The 19,356-nt window shown below is 43.1% G+C and overlaps 1 protein-coding gene across 5 annotated transcripts in view; it reads left to right on the plus strand.

The window, feature by feature from the left end:
- DGCR2 (DiGeorge syndrome critical region gene 2) overlaps window positions 1–19,356 on the plus strand; it is a 56,528-nt gene that overhangs the window by 13,862 nt on the left and 23,310 nt on the right. For 3 of the 5 annotated variants that reach the window (XM_035097861.2, XM_035097862.2, XM_060269704.1), the window contains exons 2-3: window positions 6,608–6,640; window positions 17,156–17,278. In XM_035097861.2, coding sequence (XP_034953752.1) covers window positions 6,608–6,640; window positions 17,156–17,278 — 156 coding nt within the window. The remainder of the gene's footprint in view (window positions 1–6,607; window positions 6,641–17,155; window positions 17,279–19,356) is intronic. The other 2 variants (XM_035097863.2, XM_035097864.2) reach the window with 1 other exon arrangement.

The following is a 19,356-nucleotide window of genomic DNA, read 5'->3' on the forward strand; positions in this document are numbered from 1 at the left end:
GTCGCAAAACGTGCTTGGGGAATTTCGAATATGGCTCTCCCCATGTATTTTGCATGGGGGTAGTGTTCCTGTTGCAATCCAACTTGGATCAGGCCGTGGCCCAGCAGCTGAAGACAAGTGAGTTAGACAGGCAAGTGGTCTGATTCAGTATAAACCCGCTTCCTAAGAAACATCTAAGCAAATGCCAGTGAAGGATTGCAGCGAGCCTAAGCCGCATTGTGAGAGGCTCTGTGCAAATGTAATTAAATGATTCGTCATAGATGTCAAAGAGCTGCTCCCTGTGAAGTGGTCCTGAGTGTATTGGCTGTTGTGTTCAAAGTGCGAAACGGGCCCTGCTTGAGCAGACTTGGATGGCTGCCTGGGCAGCTTTGTCCTGACCACCCACACTGCGAATCTTGATTGGCCCAGGGGGCACGTCTTAACTTGGCATCATTTCCTCTCATTCTCTCAAGTAGTGATAGAAGAAGGCACACAGCATCCTTTTTGCATCTTTTAGTCTATAACGGAGCTGGTCTCACTCCTAGTGCCAAGCACATTTGGCTACGAAGTAGTATTATCCGGTAGAGCAGAGGTGGGAAACTTTTTCAGCTTGGGATCTGCGTTCCCATATGGGCAACCTTGGGGCCACATGCCAGTGCTGGGCATGGCTAGAGGGGGAAATGGGTGGAGCAAAGAATGTACAATTGATGTCTGCACGGTAGGTGGTTTCTGCATAATCATTCATGCACCACTCTCCATCCTCCATATAGGCAAGCAAGAGGCATATGATCAAGAGTTCAAGGTATTCCAGCCTGGCAAAAACATTCAGTGGCAAAGCAGGGTAGCGAGGGATGTGGCCTCGGGAGAGTTCTGAGGGCCGCATAGGTCTGGAGGCCACATTTGCACCCTGGACCTGGGGTTCCCCACTCCTCAGCTGAGACTGGGGATGATGAATGCCGGACCTAAGCTTCCTCTGTGCATATTTTGCTGCTGCTTCTTTTTTTAATTGGAATCTGGGTTTCCCCAATCTTGGATAGCCTGCAAGAGCAAGAAAACTAGGCTGAGATCATGCATATTATTTTTCCCGTTCCCCATTCCCCCAGCGCTGAGTCTGCAAGTGAAGCTGAAGCTCCTTGATTTCCGCTGAGCATCAACAGTTTTTAAGGGTCAGCAACTCCCATTTATTTAATTAATGAAAAAAGCCAATAAAATGTATGCGGTTTTATTCACGTTACGGCAAATGTGCATAATCTAACTGAGGCACTCGCAACCTGGTACTCTCCTGGTGCTTTGGGCTGTAATTTCTATCACCTGCCTACCTGCCTAGCTGTGCTGACCAAGACTGATGGGAACTGAAGTCCAAAACATCTGGAGGTCACCAAGTTGGGGGTGGCTGAGCTAGTCTATTTTGAATAGTAGGAGACTTTCAGTGGTGGAATGTTATTTTGGCAATGTTTATATCAGTGCATGTAAATTAATTCTTATCATATCTGCAAAGGATAGTTCATTAGGCTCAGTGGTTGTGTCTACAAATGGTCCTGTGCTAGTGTTTACTACTTTCATTGATAAAGCAATGTAGGAGAGCATTGTACACACAACTGTTTTAAAATACCAATATGAATATTTATTAAATAAGGTATAAACTTAAGTAGACCAGTAAGCCATTAAACATACCAAATATCCTAGGCTCATTCAAAGCAAAGATGTGATCCAATGGGTAACATGCCATCTATACTTCAGGCTATTATGCTCTTTAATATCACAGAGTCCAAATATATTCATACACACACACACACACACACACACACACACACACACACACACACATACATACTGTATATAAATGTAAGGCTGTCATCATGCAGCCCCTGTTGGAGGATTTATAGCACTGCATCACAATCCTGGATCTGCATGATGTTAGGATGAGGGAGGGGAGCAAAACAGAAGACTGCACAGGTTGTACCACGGTGTATTGGGGGAGGGATGGCAGAGGGTTGGTCATCTGAGCAATAAGAGGCACAGCGCCTGCTTAGCGTTAGTATATATCTGTGTATGTGTTTCATTTTCTTATGAGCAACGCGTCTGCATTAGTGACAAGGCAGGATGGTCCATTCAGCTGATTTTGGAGTTACAGTTCAGAAATGGGTGGAAGTTAATACTACCGAATATCTAATTTGTCTGGTGTGACCACTTCCATCCAATGTATTATATTGAGGCAGGGCATATGTACCACTGGAGCCTCCATGAGCCTGAATTTGTACTGCACATATATACGTATTCTGAACATCAGCACAATCATATTATTAGAATATGTTTAATAATAGGGCTGCTTCTCAGAGAAATCCCACTGTATTTAATTTAGTTGATTGATCCATTTTACATAGGTGTAAAACCAATAGCTTTGAAGCCAAACTAATTCTGAGTCCTTCATAGGTAGCATTAGTAGTTTGCGCTCATTTGACTTTTTCTTGTGCTAGCACTTTGCTTAGGACTTTTTCCTTGTTTACTTGCCATCATGAGGTAATAGTTCTTCTGCAATGCAAAGCAAGTAGCTCATTTACTGAACTGCACCAATATTTTGGAAGGAAGAGAAGTATTTGAGCCAGATTTCTGCATTGTGTAATCTGCAGCTCTGTTTAGGCATTTGGGTTTTCTTGCTTTCCTTCATATTTTGGAAGAACATGAGGTGCTTGGATAATATACCCCTCTTTTCAGCATTTGAAAAAAGGTCTCTTTGTTTTCAAAGGCACCACATCTTCAGCAGAGGGGGAGGCCCGAGGAATTTAGAACCAGGGATTCGGTTCACCCACTTAAAAAAATGTCCTTGCCAATCCTGATGTTCAGCCAAAATGACACATTTCTTTAGCTTATTGTGTTGATCTTACTGGCACAGCATCTGGCCTCTTCTGAACAAAGGGCAAAATTGCAAATGCTCAGTTTGGGAACGAGAGACTTGCAAGGATAAAGGTGAAGCTGGGGCAGACCCAAGTTCATTTGCAGCTCTTCAAATTGCTCGGGGCTGCGCTCCTCAAACTGCCCTCACGAAATAAGCCCTATTTCAGGATTTCCAGCTGATGTGGGTGCGTTGGTTGTTTAAAATCTAAAAAGAGGCTGCTGGATCAGGCCAGTGGCCCATCTAGTCTAGCATCCTGTTCTCACAGTGGCCAGCCAGGTGTCTATGGAATAGAATAAAATAAAATAAAATAGAATAATAATTTATTGGCCAAGTACTAACATACTTGGAATTTTGTTTCGGCTATATTGCATTGGAAAAGTACTTTATACAAAGTATGCAGAACACCATTTCAAGATCACCAGCGGAGTGACTTCAGAACAGGTTGAGGTGGTTGTTGGTGCCTCTGGCGCCGACTGAATGGCACTACTGTAGTTGATAATGCTTGACTTTCGAAGCTGCTATAAAACTGATTCAGGTCGTTTGCCAATTTTTGGCAAACAGCAAAGCAGGACCCGAGCGCAACATCAACTTTCCTCACTTGCAGATACCAGCAACTGGTATCCAAAAGCTAGCTTCTGACAGTGGAGGTAGAATTATCCTCCATGAACTTGTTTAACCATAAGCTGTGTGAAGAAGTACTTCCTTTTGTCTCTCCTAAATCTTCCAACATGCAGCTTCATGTCCACACGTTCCAGTGTTATGGGAAAAAGTGCTTTTTCCTCACTTTCTCCATACAACACATGATTTTATATGCTTTCATCATGCTGCTTTTCACTTGCCTTTCCTCTAAACAGCACTATTTTGGGGGATAGTGCCGGGCACAAGACTGGCAGAATATTTCTGATTCCTGTCTCTCAACCAGAGCGGTCAATATTGACCTCCTCCCCTCAGTGGTTGGGCTGTTACAGGGAGTGAATGAAATTATTACGGGTGGAAAGGGCACCCATGAAAAATGAGGGGCGAAAAATATATAATGAGGGGCTATGGGCCTCAGAAATAAAGGGGCGTGTACAGAGTACACATCTCTTGCCAATGTGAAACCTCCGTGTTTAATAATAAGATGCTTCCACAGTACAAAAGTATTATCCGTATCTTAATGATTCTTAGTAATGGATTGGTGATTGATGATCTTTCTTGATGTCATTGTCCTTTCCAAAAAATTTGTGTTGGGGTCAATGATAACTTTATAAGCTCATCAAGGGGTCGGTGAACTCAAAAGGTTTGGAAAACCTGTGCTAAAGAGCCGGAGATAAGTGTGCTGAAGGGCGCTTATTAGAAGGGACCTTAGCTGACAATGTTTGGTCACCAATGTTGCCTCCACATGATTCGATCACCATTCGTGCCACATTGCAGTCATTCACCAGGGCCCCTGATCCTCACGAAAGGCTTATTATGGGGATGCCGGAGGAGGAAAAATTTGCTTATATCATCCCGCTTTCAGCTCCTTTTTCTCTGGATCTAACCCTGTGGATGATTAGAAACATTTTTTCCCCAAGGTGGCAACATCACTGTTTATTTTAAAGCAACTAATATGGTGAAATTGCGTAAGGAAACTTGTAGAAGCAAAGCACGATCTTGCATAATTGTCGGGTCCCAAAGTATTCCGACCAGAGGGTGCCGTACCTGCAACACTGTCTGTGTTGTTCCTTATTCTGTATGAACATAAAACATAACTTCCTCCATAAACATAAATTATGTGTGTTGGAGCCTAGCCAACCATTCTGTAGTTGACCTGCATTAGAATTCTTATTTATGCAATGTCTTGTACGGTGCACAGCTGCAGTGGTTGAATGCTGCTCTGAGGACACGATTTGGCAAGATCGACTGAGTACAACAGTCCCCTTCACCCAATCTGAGCATCATCTCCCCCCCCCCGCCCCCAATCCCAGTACAGCCGATCAAAGAGTCTTGCTTTCCAATGTCTGGGACTCCTACAAATGTTCTCTGTGTTTTCCTCTTAAATTTCTTTGAAAATACTACTTTATACTGTCAGAAGGATTACCAGCATAGCCTTAATTTTTCAAATAATATGTTTTGAGTTTCATCATGCGCACTTAAGAGCAGATGAAAAGGGTGCAATAAGACATGGACTGTCTGCCTTTAATTTAAACTGCTTGAAGTGTAACCTGCCAGGATGTAGAAACTTGGATCTGTTTTTTTCGGTGCCACTTGTTAGCATGTAAGCATATTTAAGGTGTGCGCATATTGTGGACTCCAAATGTTCCAAGTGTTTCTCAGCGGTCCTTGCAACAGCTATTTAAGATAGAACAATATTATCCCTGTGATGCAGATGTGAGGGCTGAAAAAAGTAGATTACATTTAGTGAGTTTATTGGTTGGGGGAAAGCTGCACTGGAGAACAATGGCTATTGGCCATGTTGGAACATAAAAGGCAATATACTTCTGAATTCCAGTTGGGAAAAGCGGTTTCCTCCAAATGTTGCTGAGGTTTCCCTGATGTTATCCTGGGAAGCAGGATGCTCTCACTGTGTTACACCACCACTTGACCTGGAACCGACCAGGTGTTTGCTTGTTTATTTGAGAACATGACCCCTCCAATACAGTATTCTTTTCAAAGGCATGCTGGGCAAAAGGGTACATTCAGATATAGACCCAATGGTGCCCAACATGTAGCACTGATCAGTGTTCAAAATTCACCAGGCGCGTTTGGCTACTGGCACAGGTCCAATTGCAACCATGTGGAGACTGTTGGGCACCAGGTTTGCAACCATAGCTTAAAAACCTCTGCCTTAGTCCATAGATAATACCATTTCCATTTCCATGATGTGTGTTTCTCCTTCTTGCATACTGGGACAAGTGAATTGTAAGAGCAAGCTACAGTCAAACAATATAGTTGAGATCACACGATCATAGAATCGAGGAACTGTAGCATTGGACCCGCAAGGGTCATCTAGTCCAACCCCCTGGCGAACAGACATTCCGTGATGGTGACCATGACTTAGGTTTAAGGTGGTATCTGGTGCCTAGCTTATACATCTTGAGTTTCTAACACTGGCACTGATGTGGGACTTGAAATGTTGCTAAAACAATAGCCCAGTTTGCACATCACTGTAAACCATGGTTAATGGCCTAGTGTGAATATGCTGCTCTCCCCCAATTTGCTGCTGCTCACTAGCATGTGGGGGAAAACAAATAATAATCCCTGATTGAGCATTTTGTCTGACTTGGGAACATGGTTTGCTCTTGGCTTACTGATCGGGGTTTGTCTGGGCAAAGCATACACTGATGAGACATAACAATAAGCCAGGAATTGTGGATCTCTCCCCAGTTGCGGGAAGGAGCCGAGTGAGCGAAATTGGTCTGCTCGTGGTAAACTATTAAAGGTGGCTTACAGCGATGTGTGAATGAGGCTAGTACCTGTAATGTACTAATGTAGGTAATTGTCAGAGTGCATTGCTGAGCTGTGTGGTGGTGGTTAGTTGAATATGCCCACCCCCTCTTTCCAACATGACCTTTCCTTTGGAAGGTCTGCATTGTGCTCATGAAAGACATTTGACTCAATGCTTTAGCAGATATGTGTACCTTGTTGAAATAGATTAGTTTCATGCCTCCATCCATATTTCATTTTTTAAGGGGCAGTTGACCTCTCTGATATTGGTACATTTAAGTCTCCTATTCTTTTATAAGTTTTCTTTTACATTTCAACCTGCAGGTGCAAGACTAGCTCTGGCAAGACTTCTTTCAGGTGAGTGTTCGATGTGGACGGATTATTGACAGGGTCACATAACGTAACCAAATGGTGTTTACAGCTTTTGAATTTAATAATTTTGTGCCATGCTTTTCTTTTTGATGCCCAGTGTGTTCTGCATATTACATTCTAGCAGTAGGACACAGGATCCACTAATAAACTAAATAGGTACAGTAGATTCAGGATAAAGTATTTTATGCAATATGTAATTAGCTGATGGAACAGCAGAGTAGAATAGGTAGCTCTAAAAGACGAACAGGCAAATACCTGGAAGGTGGGTCTGATTACAGCTGTTGACCATGATAGCTAAATGAAACCTCCAGCTTCAGGGGCAATAGAACTCCGAATGCTAGTTGGTGGGGTTCTCAGATACGCCTGATTGGCTACTGTGGCCAGCAGGATGGTAGACTAGGAGGAGAAGTTTGGTCTGCATTTGCTTGTTTCCCTCTCTATTCCTCTCCTGCTGTTGTATTGTGTCTATTACAATGCAAGCCTGCGGGCAGGGACTGTTTTGTGTTGTACTTCCTGCCACACTGCTTAATTTTTTTTAGGTGCCTTTATAAATGATGATCAAGCAGGACTCTTACGTTATTGAGGCGGTTGATCCAAAGCAGGTGTAGATGTTGCTGAATTACAACTCCCATAAGCCTCAGCAAGCATAGCCAGTGGCCAGGGATGATGGGAGTTGTGGCCAGCAGCATCTGTAGGCCCAAAGGTTTCCACACACCTGCTTAAAAAGATTCTCTAAACTTCAGGAGTGACACTTGTGGTGCAGGGATGAGTGGACTTTGTGGAAAGGGCTCCCCTGATCATTCTGCTGAGTGCCCTGAAGGCATCTCATAGGTATTTGCACCCCAGCCATTTTATTTCCATGTGTCATATCTTTTTCTTAAAGGAAATCTTGAAAGCCTTGATGCATTTCATTAAATTTGGTGCAGTAAACTCTTTGAAGAACTTCTCATTTGCCATTTCTGTTACTTTGGTTAGTTTTGTTTTTTGTTTTTTAAGTTGGAAGAACTTGAATCTGTCTCAAACTCTTTTAAGCAAGCACTTGAATTGCACAATGCAGGCTTGACATTTTGCTTGACACAGCTTGCTTTACTGTCAAGATGTCTTTCATTAAAAAAAACAACCTGCCAACGTGAGGGCTGCTGAAAAGCCTCTGCTATGAATCCATACGCCTCGGGCTCATCCCATCAGTTGCCAAATATGACATGGTAGCCGTTGGAAATCCAGCCCAAAGATGTGAGAAGCTTTCATGGTTATACTAACTCCCTCAGACTTGTCCAGTAGTTTTAACTTAATATGGTTGCTTAGTAGTCATGCTATTAGGATTTGGAAGCTTTTCCTCTGCTGAAGGATTTGCTTGGAAAATTTGAAGTGGTTCAGCTAATGCTTACACTTCAACTTGCCCTGTGTCCTTCATTCAAGTAAGCGCATGAGCATGAGCACTATCAGTGTCAGAAACTCAGATAAATAAGCTAGGTGCCAAATGGCTCCTTAAATCAGGGTTACTGTTGCCAAAACAGAATGCCTAGTTGCCATTTGTGGACCAGACAACTCAAAAGTCGCATTTTTCAGTGCAACTTTTTGGTTCCTTTTAGAAGACATCTGAAGGCAGCCCTGTTTAGGGACGCTTTTAATGTTTAATAGACTATTGTATTTTAATATTCTGTTGGAAGCCGCCCAGAGTGGCTGGGGAGACCCAGCCAGATGGGCGGGGTATAAATAATAAATTATTATTATTATTCCTGAAATTCATTCTGATTGTGCAGATAAAATATAACTGATACAGTGGTACCTCTGGTTATGAACGCTTCTGGTTACGAACGCTTCATGTTACGAGCTCCACTAACCCGGAAGTAGCTGCTCCTGGTTGCAAACTTTGCCCCAGGATGTGAATGGAAGTCGCATGCTGGCAGCGCTGCGGCAGCGGGAGGCCCCATTAGCGAAAGCGTGCCTCAGGATAGGAACGGTTTCAGCTTAAGAACGGACCTCCGGAACGAATTAAGTTCGTAACCAAAGGTACCACTGTAGAATTCTATAGCATGTGTTGATAGTGTGTGAAAACAGTCAAGATCCAAGGATCCCCAGGCATGCACCTCCAGATGGTGGAGACAGGGACCAATAGCCAGGTGCAAAATGCGCCTGACACTGACTTGCCTAATTTGGAACGCTGCTTTGAAATCTATATGTTTTTAATGGGACAGCCCAGCCTTTGATCTAGTGTCGACATGGGGGAGGGAACAGAGCCAGTGTGGTGTAGTGGTTAAGAGCGGTGGACTCGTAATCTGGTGAACCGGGTTCGCTTCCCCGTTCCCCCACATGCAGCTGCTGGGTGACCTTGGGTTAGTCACACTTCTCTGAAGTCTCAGCCTCACTCACCTCACAGAGTGTTTGTTGTGGGGGAGGAAGGGAAAGGAAAATGTTAGCCGCTTTGAGACTCCTTCGGGTAGTGATAAAGCGGGATATCAAGTCCAAACTCTTCTTCTCTTCTTCTTGTGCCTTTAGTGGCTGCATGGCAGGTGGAAATACAATAGGCTAAGCCAGGGGTTCCCAAACTAAGGCCCAATCGCCTTCTAAATCCGGCCCGCGGATGGTCTGGTAATCAGCATGTTTTTACATGAGTAGAATGTGTCCTTTTATTTAAAATGCATCTCTGGGTTATTTGTGGGGCATAGGAATTCGTTTTTTTAAAAAATTCAAACTATAGTCCGCCCCCCCCACAAGGTCTGAAAAAGTTTGCTGACCCCTGATTTGGCTAAGCCTTTCCTTTTATAGTATGAACATACAGTTATGGGAAAAGTTTCACCATGGCTGTATTGTCTAATTTTGTGTTATGCCATGCCTCCGCTCCCCATGGGAGGCAGCTGTGTTGTATTTCGCCATGCCCCCTCGGCAATCTGCAGCACTTGCTCAAAATTCAAAATGTGCCCACTGGTCCAAAAAATTTGACAACCCCTGGTCTACAGCCTGCTGCAGTTTCTCATACTGCAGCTGCTAACTGTTAATGTCCTACATTTTCTGGCATAAGAACATGCGCTCACCCAGCTTCAAAATTGGTAGAACTCATTCCAGAGTTTTATCAGTGTGAACATAAAGGAAGTGTGGTACACCACTGGGAGTGAGCAATAGGGGCGAGGGGACAGGGTCCTAGGAGTCCTTTCTGGCATGATGATTGTAGTGATAAAAGCCTATCCTAGTTCTCATCTGTGAAATGCTGGAGGGCTTGCTTGAAGCAGCCAGCTCTCTGCTTTCCTTTTAATCTCCCGTTGGTTCTGCAGTGGCTGCATTGCAGTGCATGTTTTGATCTCAAGCAGTAGAGGCACGCACAGACTGAAAGTGGTAACTGCAAAGCTGAAGATAACAGTGGTCAAGTGGTTGGGATCTAGGGATGTCTCAAAGAATCATAGAATTGTAGAGCTGGAAGGGATCATCTAGTCCAGGGGTTCCCAACAAAATTTTCTCGAGGACCCCTCATCGAGCCGCTATTGTGACAAGGACCCCCATTAATTCCTAATCCTAAAATTAAAAAGTGGGAGCCAAATTAAGAGTCTTTTTATATTTTATATTTATACGTTTTTTACAGTTACAACAGAGTACTCCATCAGTATACAGTTAGTTTTAATTTTCAGTTCTTAATGAGATGAGTTAAATCTGTCCTTTGAGTCCATTATTTCTGAAATATTAGGTTCCAAACTTGAAACTTTCACTCTGAAATCCGACCGCATGTCGAGCCGATTCCTATATTTGTTTTTCACGAAACACATGGAAGAAAATGCTTGCTCACACCGATATGTGGTTGCAAATGGAAGGATCTTTTTCATTGCCTTATCTCCAAGTTTCTTGTAGTCCTTGCGGCATACAGCAGAACTACTGCCTCTATCTAATTCTAGTTCTGCGCTAGACTCTGCTCATGCAGGAAGCGGCCAAAACAAAAAATCTGTTATCATACGAAATATATTATATATATTCTTTATTCTAATAGGATCTTGAGGACCCCTCTGGCATAGCTTGCGGACCCCTGGGGGTCCCCGGACCACCTGTTGGGAACCACTGATCTAGTCCAGTCTGCTGCAGTGCAGGAATCTCAACTAGATCATACATGACAGATGGCCATCCAACCTTTGCTTAAAAACTTCCAGGGAAGGAGAGTCCACAACCTTTCAAGGAAGTCTGTTCCACTGCTGAACCTCTCTTACTGTCAGAAAGTTTTTCCTGATGTTTAGTATGAATCTCCTTTCTTGTAACTCGAATCCATTGGTTTGGGTCCTACCCTCAAGAGCAGGAGAAAGCAAGCTTGCTCCATCTTCCATGTGACAGCCTTTTAGATATTCTCAGCCTTTTAGATATTCTCAGTCTCTTCATTTCCAAGCTAAACATGCCCAACTACCTCTTCTGTTCCTCATAAGGGTTTACCTTATGGTTTCCAGACCCTTGATCATCTTGGTTGCCCTCCTTTACACACGTTCCAGCTTGTCAATATCCTTGAATTGTGCCACCCGGAACTAGACACAGTATTCCAGGTGTGGTCTGACCAAGGCAGAATAGAGTGGGACTGTTACCTCTCTTGATCAAGACACTATACTTCAGTTCATGCTGCATCACACTGTTGACTAATGTTAAGCTTGTGGTCTACTAAGACCCCTCGATCCTTTTCACATGGTGTCCCCCATCTTATATTTGTGCAGCTGGTTCTTCCCGCCTAAGTGTGGGACCTTACATTTGTCTCTGTTGTCGGTGGTAACAGCTTTGGTCTGTTTTGTCTGGTTGCTCCTGGATTACAAGCTGTGCTTGGAAAGTTCTTTTTCACCATTTGAGTGGAAAGGTGGTGACTGTTTTTCACGTTTGGGATTCTTCACGAGATTTCTCAGATGTGAAGAGATGGACATGAATGTTGTTGTCTACTCTTGAGTTGTGGATCAGGACTTCTGTGCTAGAAACCCCAAACCAATCGCTGCTGAATGTAATGAGGTGTTTGTGGTATGCCGGCAATCACATCATGTAAATGTTTGTTCTTTGCTCTACATGCTAAAAGGGAGAGATTTAATATGTGAATAAGATTATATGGCCAGTCCTGAGATGCAGCAGCCCTGAAAAAGAGAGCTGCTGCTTTATCCTAAAAATGTGAGCTGGCTTCTTGATCTGAAGTCCTGGGATGATTAAGTGACACAGCATTTTGTGCATTTATTTGGTGTTGCTGCAACAAGTCTTTGGGACATATTCCACTTTATGCTTTTCAATTGGGCGTGAATTCCAGAGTACGTACAGAGTCCATGCATGTGCTTCTATGGAGGGCTGCACACCCATGCTTAAATTGCTTTCCTTGGAGAAGTGCATCAAACTGACAGCTGAAACCGGACTCTGCTTCTGAGTACCGTATATTCCGGCGTATAAGACGACCCCCAACTTTTCCAGTTAAAATATAGAGTTTGGGATATACTCGCCGTATAAGAAATACGACCCGGCGTATAAGATGACCCCCGACTTTTGATAAGATTTTCCTGGGTTAAAAAGTAGTCTTATACTCAGGAATATACAGTATTTCTCCAGGACAAACTGCACTTTAAAATAAAGTTTGTGTACCATTCTCAAATGTGCTGGTGCATCATATCTGTTTTGTATTTTGGTAGTTAGTTCAAAATCTAGAATGCAAAATGTAGATGCCCCATTGAAGTTTTGCTAGAACTCCCATTATCTTCACCGGCTACCTGTTCCTTTCTGGGCCCAGTTCGAAGTGCTGTTTTTGACTTTTGAGGCTCTTCATTGACATGGGGCCACAATATCTGAAGGACCGCCTCTTCCCATATGTACCTGTCTGTTCTATGAGCTAATCTACGGTGGCTCTGTGTTGAGTACCCTCACCAACTGAGCAGTGTTAGAAACAGAGATATGAATGGCAGCTTAAACCTAGGCTATGGGCGGAACAACGAATGGCAGTTTGCTATAAAGCGCCTTCTTAGCAGTGGCACCCTGTTTAATGGAATGCTCTTCTCAGAGAGGTTCTCCTGGTGCCTTTGTCGGTGACCTTTTGTTGGCAAAAAAAGCCATTTTAATTCTCCCAGACCTTTAAAATCTCATAGTTTAGCCTCTGAATTTACTCTTGGAAATGACTAAAAGTTGTATATTGCTGCTTAGGTTTATTAGGCCCCTTTTAGCTGGTTTAGTGCTGTGTTCTTTGTGTTTTAGGATTTTTGTTTTATTCCCCCACCCCTCTTCTTGAATGACTCCCAGAGCACACAGGGTGGTTAATAAATGCAGTAAAATCATTTTGAGAATGGCACATAAGGAGGTTTACCTTTTAATGAATTACACAATGAGTTCATCTAATAATCTATCTACTCTGATGGTGACTTTCATTGTCTCAAGCAGAGTATCTCTCCTGGTACTCCTCCTTCCTGAGATCCTTTTAACTGGAGATGCTGGGGATTAAACTTGGGGCCTTCCTGTATTTAGAGCAACTTGCTGTACCACTGAGCTGTCAGTCAACAGGGCCCCTGACCACATTTATGTATTTCTTTGAGAGAGAGATGACTTAAATAACAATAGTTATTATATATAAAGTGTCTACTAGTAGGTAGCCATTGTACAACAATTGTGCAAAAAACCGACAAGCCCTTTCATTTACATTTGTCAGACAAATGAAGGAGTAGCAGGGAGCAGAAGTTAAGGCTATGGCATGGGTAGGCAAACTAAGGCCTGGGGGCCGGATCCGGCCCAATCACCTTCTAAATCTGGCCCGTGGATGGTCCGGGAATCAGTGTGTTTATACATGAGTAGAATGTGTCCTTTTATTTAAAATGCATCTCTGGGTTATTTGTGGGGCATAGGAATTTGTTCATTATTTTTTTTCAAAATATAGTCTGCCCCCCCCCCAAGGTCTGAGGGACAGTAGACCAGCCCCCTGCTGAAAACGTTTGCTGACCCCTGGGCTATGGAGAACAGAGATGGTTTTAGACACTAGCCTGGTTCACACATGATGTTAAACAGAAGGTTTAAACATGCACGCACCATTCTTGTTTGACACAAGACACTTATAGTTTGAATTTCAAGTTTCTGTACTGTTAGCACCCTAAGTTACAAACATGGAGATGAGTGACCACAGATCCTATAAACCCAAGTACTAAGATGCCCTAGTTTAGAACAGGCATCCTCAAACTTTGGCCCTCCAGATGTTTTGGACTACAATTCCCATCTTCCCTGACCACTGGTCCTGTTAGCTAGGGATCATGGGAGTTGTAGGCCAAAACATCTGGAGGGCCGCAGTCTGGGGATGCCTGGTTTAGAAGGTCCCGCCCCTTTAACCCACAAGATGGTGATGATGGGAGTTTGATCATGGATTTAGTGTTCTTGAGTTCTGGTGATAATCTATATAGCAGCCATCTTTCCGTCATCTTGTGAAGTGTGGTATTTATACAGAACCCTAACTCTGAGTTTGGCATTCCAGCTTTCCTTTACTTCTGGATGGGTATGACTTTTAGCTTTGCCCAATTGTGCTGTGTTTCTTTTGCTTTTGCTGGCATTTGTCTGTCTTGAGAGACAGTGGAGTGTTCCTCAGGGAACTGGAGAATCACAGGGCCTGCTGGGGCTGCAAAGACCTGTAACTCATAACTGTTGCCTCCTTTTTTGCTTTTGCTGAAGCAACCTTCCCGGGGGACAAACCTGGGCAGTGTGTCTGGAGGTCTTGGGCTGCCCAGACAACAAGCTTCCCCTCTAGGCCTCGCTGGTGTGGTCCAAAGGAAAGTAGAGCAATACATTTGGTACCAGCTTGGCTGCAGGAGGCGTACAAGATGCCACCTAGCCGTCTTAGACTATGATAATTATGATAATATGAAAACAAAACAAGCATGCACCCGCAAATGAGTCAGAGCTGTTCTGGCTGTGTTGTAACTTTGCATTGTTGTCTATAGCAGTCTGGCAGGTCTGAGTTCTTAGCTGTCTTTGTGACCTCAATGTTCATCCCAAGTAGGCGGTGTGTCAGGCAAGGAAGGCCTATTTTTATTCCCACCCTCTTACTTGAGCTGCTTTCCTGCTCCTTAACAGAGAGCCTTTCACGCTATCATGAAACTATTTATTTCTCTTATTACCTATTTTATGTGTGGGTACCCTCTGTTCTCGTTGCCTCCTCAGTGAGTTTGACCTGTCTTTTTGCATGCGACCTTGAAGCAAAGCAACTTTTGTAAATCAGTTTTTAACTACAGTTATGCAACAGTAAAAATAACTAGTGTGTGTTAAAACAGGGTTTTTTTAAAATTCTGCTTTAACTTGTAAACATAGGATTGCATGCATTAAAAGCAAGGACTCCTTAAGCTCGAACATTTCCAGAGTGTCAGGCTAATTCTGCCTTTGATTAATGCCAATTTAGGAAACACCTAGTTCACTTCAGAGGAGAATAACATTTAATGTTTTAAAGAGTCAAAGTACTGGTAGATTCTTGCTGCAAGCCTTAACTGATTTGAACTGTAATGAGATGGACTTTTCCTGCTGTGCTGCAAAGGTGATCTTGTCAAGGTTAATGACTGTCTGCCAATTGAATGGTCACAAAAGTCTGTCTGCTACGGCATCCCTTTCTCTGCTGTCCTCACAGGTTCAGGTTCATAGTAGACACTGAGAGCTTTTTGATAATTCAATAAGAGGACTCTAAGCTTGAATTAACCTTGATATTTAAATATATATATTTGCAGCATTTTCAATTTCAGGAATTTATAGCTGCTCTATATTTTTATGGAGCCATTCTACCTGCTTTTGTCTCAGAATATTTGGCAAGGAGAGACGTCTAGCAATGGCTAAAATATATGGGAAATTTGATACTAAGGGCAGGTTTATATAATTTTTTCCAGGAATGGCTCATTGGTTTTAAGGGTATTTGTAACTGAAATCTTTCACAAATGATGCTGACTGCCACTTCCTTTCCAGAAATCTGGAGCCTCCCCCCCCCCCCCGGCCTCATAGTACGATAGAAATTACTTTATTTTCTTGGCAATGCCAACATTTCCTTTCTCTCACTTGATTTATTTAGGGGTGGGGAACTTGTGGCCTGCAGAATGTTGCCAAACTACAACTTCAACTTGCTGACCATAGGCCGTGAGGACTGGCTGATTGAAGCCGTAGTTCAAAACATTGGGTGGAGGACCACAGCGGCCCCCCCAACTCTTGCTTTAGAGAATTCCCCACTCCAGAAGATTGCATTCTGGAATGGGGTTTGACAGGTAGATCTGCCCTGCAAGGTGTGCAGAGAACCTAGTGTTGAGTATGTGTGGGAGAGACAGCATTCAGCAATGCTCATGCTACCTTGTAGAGATCCAAATGCTCCCTAAGATTGTGCACTGAGCACAGACAGTTTTTAAAACCTGTCCAATGGATCTTTTCCATGAGGCTGGAGACAGCACAAACCCACTTTGTTGGATCAGTTCATAGGAAGCTGCCTTATGCAACTCATTCCATCTAGCTCAGTATTGTCCACAGTGAGTCCTACCAGGAGATGCCAGGGACTGAATCCTGAGATCTTCTGCATGCAAAACAATTTCCCTGTCAATGAGCTACAGCTTTCCTAGATGAACTGCTAGGCTTGCGTAACTTTTGATCCAGACTGATAAGCAGGATCCGCCCTCTTGATTGCTGCTAACATTTGACTTGTTAACACTCTGCTCTATGCAGGCACTTGTCTTAGTGTGAAAGAGTGTGCACTTGATTTGCATAACTCAGCTATTCTATACCCTGATATATAGCCTCCTGTCACCTTGCCTGAAAAATCCATACTATGAAAGCTGGCAAGCTTTGTGATCACCCCACATGCCCTGCTAAAGGTGTGTCTTCTGATTAGAAGACACTTGCAAAATGGGTAATTTGAACAGACGCTTTCAGTCACACTGGTAAGGTAGCTTTTGTGGGCTGTAATTCCAAGAATACCTGCAGAAAATAAGTAAGACCTTGTTGCAAGTAAAGAGTTCACTCAGGGCTCTGCAGTTTTTGAGCAACTACAGTTCAGCTATAGTTTTTTTTTTTAAAAAAAATATATATATTTATATTTTATTGAAGTGAGCTATAGTTGAGGAGGAGGAGGTCTGGGTTCAAATGTACTACTAAGCTTGTGGTTAACAGTAAGGTTTATAAACAAGCTGTACACCTTGGTTAATGAGTGAACTTTTATCATAGTTTATAAATTGCTGGGTTTACACATAACACTAAGCCATTAAACCCTGGCTTAGCGTTACATGCAAACCAGACCTTGGTGTACATCAGCCATAGGTCTCCAGAGTATTAATTTATTTCAGTGAAGCCATACCTGCTTTTCAGCTATATTAAAAACAACCACCACCTGGTAAAACATCCTTCTGGTCATTGTATATCAAGTCTTGACCACTATTTGCACCCTAGAAAACAGTTGTAAGGGGTTAAACTTTTTGTAGTTGTACTGTGGGGATATTAGCCTGAAGTTTCATAGTAGATCTGTTATTTTAAGTAATTGTTTTCATTTGAAACCTTCAGCTTCCTCCTCCTTGTGTTTTGCAGAACTGCGCTGCATCCCAGGGCAATTCGCTTGTCGCAGTGGCTCCATCCAGTGCATCCCTTTGAACTGGCAGTGTGATGGATGGCCCACCTGTGAGGATGAGAGTGATGAAGTTGACTGCCCAAGTAAGTGCACCTAAAGAAGAAGAAGAAAGAATTGTATGCAGTGATGGTTGATGATCATTAGTACTGGTTGGGGGTGGGAGAGGCAGGGAGACCCAACAGTAAGGGGAGCAGAGCCAGGGTCAGGAAAAGTGGGATATTGAATAAAGATGATGGGGATGAGTAAGAAGCTTGGTGGCTGAGGACAGGCTCAGGTTGGTGGGGCAGTGCCCTAATTCACCGGCTTTCACTGATTGCTTGTATGTGGGGCGGCCCTTAAAGATGACTTGAAAACTTCAGTTGCTCCAAAATGCAGCAGCCAGATTACAGGCTGGGGTTTCGTTTAGATCTCATATAACCCTTGTTGTAAAACAGTGGCACTGGTTGCCAGTTCTTTTCTGGGCCAATTTAAGGTGCTTCTGTTAGTGTTTAAAGCCCTAAATGACTTAGGCCCCAAATAGCTGAAAGACTTGCCTCCTTCACTACAATCCTCTTGGCTGCTGAGATCAGCAGAAAGAGACCCTCTTGGCAGTTCCTCTGTCCTCAAGATGTTCACTGGCCCAGGAGAGGCCAGTTCTCTGTTGCGGCCTCTGAGCTGTGACTCCCCACAGAGGTGTGCCCGGCATCTTCTCTATGGAGCTTTTGGTGAATGCTGAAGATGCACCTCTTTACTTCTGACACTCTGGGCATGTATTTTCAGGACCCACTTTGTGACTGTAAGATGTTTTAAGGTTGTTTTAATGTTGTGTTTTAATCTTGTAACCTTCCCTAGAACATTAGGGTGAAGGGTAGGTTAATAATAATAATAATAATAATAATAATAATAATAATAATAATGTACCACACCACCAGGAAAGCTTTATGGCACTTACTGTATTTTTTGCAAGCAAATTCTGGTTAGGAAATTTTGTCGTGAGAATTCCTATTGCAACTTCATTTCTTCTCAGAGGCTGTAGTTTAATTTTCCCCTTTACTGCTATTTGTGGGCTGTATTTCAGGGTCTGCCTGAACACATTGGTGCCCGTTTATGGGGGCCTTCTATCCAGTTAGTCTGTACACTTCTGAAAAAGCTGGAGTCAAAACTCATTTTTGAATGGCATGCTTTTCAGATTTCACACAGAAACACCTTTGGATGAGTCAGGTTTAATATCAAGTGTGAAGTCTCTTAACATGTGTAGATGCATCATTATTTTTTGAAGCTGGCTTCTACTGAAGTTGGAAATTCAGAATCCTTGGAAGAGAGAGAATATGCAGCGTGGAGATCAGTATACTAAAGTGCCTGGCAGGATTACATAAGAGAGATACTTTTTTATCATCTGCAGACAGTGCCAGCTATTTTCCTGTCTTCACCATTTGTGTTCAGTACAGATGGAGAACTCTGCTTGTCTTGACAGTACTAATTCGTAACATAGCAGCTGTTTCTAGGCATCTTGATTTAAAACAACTCTGCTATGTGTATGCCTACATAAGCAAATCTGAGCACAGCAGGCCAGGAATAGGGAGATTCTGTTATGTGATGGTAGGAAGGCAGCTTGCATTGGGTAGAGAAGCTGAGAGTTTGGCGCCTAGCTTATACAGTGGTGCCTCGACTTACGAATTTAATCTGTTCCCAAGGCACCTTCGTAAGTCGAAAAATGCCATTGGAAACGCGATTTCTCACAGGAATGCATTGGAAACGGAAAAATTCTTAAGTCGAAGCAACCCTATCTAAAAATTCGTAAGTCAAAAAATCCCTATCTAAAACCACCGACATTCGTAAGTTGAAAAATTTGGTTGTCAAGTTGTTCGTAAGTCGAGGTACCACTGTATATCTTAGTTTCTAACCCTAGATGTCAGGTATGTAATCTAAGGGGCTGTAAAGCCATAATGTCTGTACTGTAGAGATCAAAAATATCAAGACAGTTACACCCATTACATTTCCACAAATTGGGGTGGGGGTGGGTGGGTCTTAAATGTGTCTTGGTGGGAGTCATTACTTCAGGGGTCAGCAAACTTTTTCAGTAGTGGGCCAGTCCACTGTCCTTCAGACTTTGTGAGGGGCCGGACTATATTTTGGAAAATAATAATGAATGAATTCCTATGCCCCCACAAAGAATCCAGAT

Source organism: Zootoca vivipara, chromosome 17 (genome assembly GCF_963506605.1).
Source record: "Zootoca vivipara chromosome 17, rZooViv1.1, whole genome shotgun sequence".
Taxonomy (NCBI): Eukaryota; Metazoa; Chordata; class Lepidosauria; order Squamata; family Lacertidae; genus Zootoca; species Zootoca vivipara.